Here is a 4150-nt window from a genome sequence, read left to right on the forward strand (position 1 = left end):
GCGGACGCGCCCGAGCGCCCGGGCCTGCCTGCCGGCCGGACGCCAGCCAAAAGGGCCGGAGGACAACGGCAGGCCCCAGGATTTCCCCGGACTCCCCACAACCGCCCGAGAGGCTGGACGGAACTGCGGAGACCAAGGCACCTGCCGAACCTGCGAGGACGCGAGGGTCCCACTCCCTTACAGCGTCCCACACCGCGGGCCAGCAGAGGGCAGCAGAGCCAAGTCCGGGCATGTCCCCTCCAACCGCCGGCCCGACCGCCCCGCCCCCGGCTTCCTGCCACGACACGCCCACGTCACGCTCGCTCCGGGCCGACCGCGCCCGACTTCGCCACGCCTGGCTGTCGCGTCTCGGCGGCTCCGCCCCGCCTGGCTGCCACACCCCTCAGCTGTCCCGGCCCGTGTCTCACGCCTGAGTTCCCTCATTAGCTAGAACCCCAGACCCCTGGGTCCCATTAGGCTGAGGTCATCCAGGTGTGGAACCGATCATAATCATCAGTATATTCCAGGCTTTTTAGAATGTTTCCATTTAAAGTATCGGTTTAAATGATAAAAGCAATGATGCCTGTTGTGAAAAATATTACAAGCAATTCAGAAATGGATACGGCAGACGCGTACTTCAAAAATTAATAGCGATTTCTTGCTACATTTTAGTGGAGAAAAATGTTAGAGCCCTTTTTATTGTTTCATGTGTTCAAAAAGCATAGAAATTGTTTAGTAAACAGTTTACTGCCATAAGGAAGGAAAAAGTCCTATCACTTTAATCTTACTTGTTTTTAAATAGGTTTTTAGATTATGGTGTTAGATAGAAAACTGTATCGTCATCAAAATTGGGCTAATTAAACAAGCACTGGGAACATCCTATCACCTGGCAGAACGCATGGATTCTGGTGGTTTGAATGCCAACTTTGATGCTTACCATCTGTGAGACTTTAGGTGAATTACTTGAACCTCTGTTAGCTTCTCTCTCTTCAGCAAAGAAAATGGGGATATTATCTACTAGGTAGTGTAATTTTTCAGAATTAAATGATATCAACTATAGCACCTAGCACTGCAGGCAAGCAAATGAGAGGACACAATAAATGTTAGTTTCCTTCACGTAGGTGCAAGGCTTTATACTGGCGGGAGGGTCACAGTCTGAGGGAGACACACATGCCGGTAATTCCACACACAGGACTCAGCAAGCAGTGTGAGAGAAGCACAGAAAGCCCTCGAGGGCTTTCTTCATGTGTGACCTGGCATAAAGACATATATAACCGTGCTACTAAAGCTGAGTTATCAGCATACAACGTTTTTATTTTGGCAAGGCACTCAATTTGACCTTTTTTGGAAAGATAAGACATGTGAAATGATTTAAACAAGCAAGAAGTTTCTAAAACCTCGTTTCTATACCACAAGAAAAACACATTCCAGCAAACAGCTTGTGCACATATACTTTAATATTTAGACGGGTGAAATCATCTTAAATGACAGACATTAAACTAGGTGTGAGGAGACAACTCAACAATTGCACAATCCACAGAATTTTAACATCTAAATATATTCGTGTTTTAGGGTCCAAAAGTTCTCCTTAAGCTGAACTTTATCAACCAGGCAAGTATATTTAAGCTTTGAAATTTAAAAAATATTGGTATTTCTTAAAAGGCACGTTGAGGTTCTCTTAACATCAAAGACATAACATTTGTTTTATATTCCATGACCAGAACCTTTACACACCACCACCACCTTTGGCCACTCTGACCCTTAATGATGAGAACTCTGGACAATTGTCTTGTACTCTGGCCTGGGACCAAGGGCATAGCCGCCAAGGCCCTCGCAGGCTTGCTGACCTAATTGGACAGTTTGTTGAACAACAGGAAATGCAACCCGGCGTCTCTCCCCCCGGCATGTCAATGTCCTATGCAGTGCTAATCGCCAAATGCTGTTCAATTTAATCACGATATTTTAAATCAAAATTCGGTGTCCTTAGAAGGTACTCCCTCTAGATCAGAAAGCCTCCCTCTTCTTGGAACTTTAAAAACACAAAAGTTGCCATTGGAAAAAAACAAATGGGTTAAAAGGCAAAAATTTATCCTTTACATGTTGATTTGGCACGTCAACAAGTATTCAAAAATTGAGAGTGAATTCACTGGCGACAGCTGTCACAAAATTAACCACAACTGGTTTCAACTGTATCATAATTAAACTTCGCAAATTGGAGGCCTTGTCCACCTCGGCTGGGTTTCCACATCTCACCGCTGGCACCTGCTGTCAGAGTGACTACCACTGGGCACCAAAAGAAATCACCAGTCCCTCGCTGGGAGTTTTAAGTCATGGTGGCACTCTGTGGGTGACAATGGCCTGGACTTCTTGGGTAGAGATTAAATAATAAGAAAAGCATTTAACATTTTACAGCTAGAAAGCAGGTCCAGACAATGTCGGAAAGCCTATCTGAAGGCACAGGTAACTGGCAGGTAACTAATAAAACCGGGCATCCAGAAGTACAATTTAGAACAATTAAAAAGTATAAATATTTGTGAATTATTTTTTCTCCAGTGCTCTGGCTATGGCTGAAAAAACGCTGCAGTTTTCTGATGCTTAAGAAGACAGAGTCCTCTCAATCATCAAAAAGGTAATTGAAAAGGTCATTGTTGCCTGAAATTCTATAGAGTTGCCTGAAAATTGAAATAACTTAAGGCAGGATTTCTTAAAATGTTTAGGCAGTTTCAAACCTAAACCATGTGATAACATGCAGATACATAATTCCCGAACGTGAGCAAGTGAAGTACGCCAAGTGAGAAAAGAAGCTGCAGAGGGCTGTTTTGCTGGTTTAAAAGCTTAAAGCTGTCCCTCTTTCTCAGCTGTGATGTAGGAGACACAGGGCCGAACCAGGGCAGCCTGAACTCCTGGGATGGCTGTGTGATGACTGAAGAGGCATAAATTTCTTGCCTATTAATAGTTTCCCACCGTGAGAAGCCCAGAGGCTGGCAAACAGACGTGGTCTCAGGTTTTCCTCGAGCCAGGACAAGAATGCCTCCAGGGACCGCTAGGGGGTCACATCGTATATCCTGTTTACAGTGGGCACAAACACACAACACTGAATTTGTATTTTTAGCTTATTAAATCCAGAATGTTCCTGAGAAGGCATTCGCTAAGGGTAAACGGTCCCAGCATCATAATGATAATAAATTACACCTACATTTACAGAGACCCAATCAAGACACATGCAAAAGTCACTGGCCTTCCTAGCAAGAGAACGCAGGCCTTTCCCCCAAAAGACCCTGCTTGGGCTCTGTCCAGAGGGCCCAGCCCTTCATGCATCTACCCACCGGGCACCCTCCCCCAGCACGTGACACACTCGGCCTTCCGAGGCTACTTTTTCACCAAGTGACACACACACGTTCAAGTAAATGTCAGGATGGCCTCTGCCAGGGGGACCTTGCAGTGGGACGTGAGGTCAGAAGACTTAGGTTTGGGGGTGGAGTTTAGGGAAAAGCAACCACCTATTCTGCGAGAGCCCAGCTAGGAAGTGACGGTGGGTGTGGCTCGGGGGCAGAGGCGCCAGGTCCCTGGGCCCGCGACTCAGATGAAGTGGATCCAGCTCTCCTCGCATTCTCCGCGGGGCATGTGCAGTGCGTGCTTGCGGCACGTGAGGCTGTAGTCGCGGCCGTCGTTGTTGTCCCAGTACTCGGAGCCCGCCACCCGGTAGCGCAGGGCGAAGTGCACGCGGGAGCCGAGGGCCAGCAGGAAGGGCGGCACTGGGAAGCCAAAGGCGAAGACGTCCTCGGTGCCCCCGGACCCTGCCGGTCCCCGCCACCTCGCCACTGCCTCGTGGGCGCTGCGCCAGTCGGAGAAAGTGTAGCGCACAGTCACCTGCTTCTCGAAGGCCACGTTGCACACGCGCACCGTGCCGCTGACGCCCAGGTCGGAGCAGGTGACGCGCTCCAGGCACACGAGCTGCCGCCCCAGGCGCTCGCCGAAGTCGGCGGCCTGGATGGGCGGCAGGAAGTCGGGCACCAGGCACTGCAGGGTGAATTCCAGGTCCGGGCTGCTGCAGCATAGGTCTGAGTTGATGGCCAGGCGCGACAGCACGTGCAGCGGCACCGACGGGTCGTCGCCCGCGTTGAACACTTTGACCTGTGCCAGCTCCAGGCCCAGCGCGTCGGCGAAGCGC

General features: G+C 49.5%; 2 protein-coding genes across 2 annotated transcripts in view; both read right to left on the reverse strand.

Annotated features, from left to right (window-relative positions):
* SYCP2 (synaptonemal complex protein 2) overlaps positions 1-237 on the reverse strand; it is a 65220-nt gene extending 64983 nt beyond the window's left edge. Inside the window, exon 1 of the mRNA XM_025040055.1 lies at positions 151-237. The gene's annotated coding sequence lies outside the window, so the exon portion shown is untranslated. The remainder of the gene's footprint in view (positions 1-150) is intronic.
* A 1179-nt stretch (positions 238-1416) lies between these two features.
* Positions 1417-4150, reverse strand: part of PPP1R3D (protein phosphatase 1 regulatory subunit 3D) — a 3368-nt gene continuing 634 nt past the window's right edge. Inside the window, 2 exon segments of the mRNA XM_025040025.1 lie at positions 1417-3044; positions 3480-4150. The exon segment at positions 3480-4150 is cut by the window's right edge and continues 31 nt beyond it. Coding sequence (XP_024895793.1) covers positions 3559-4150 — 592 coding nt within the window. The 3' untranslated portion in view covers positions 1417-3044; positions 3480-3558.

Source organism: Pteropus alecto, unplaced genomic scaffold (genome assembly GCF_000325575.1).
Source record: "Pteropus alecto unplaced genomic scaffold, ASM32557v1 scaffold45, whole genome shotgun sequence".
NCBI lineage: Eukaryota > Metazoa > Chordata > Mammalia > Chiroptera > Pteropodidae > Pteropus > Pteropus alecto.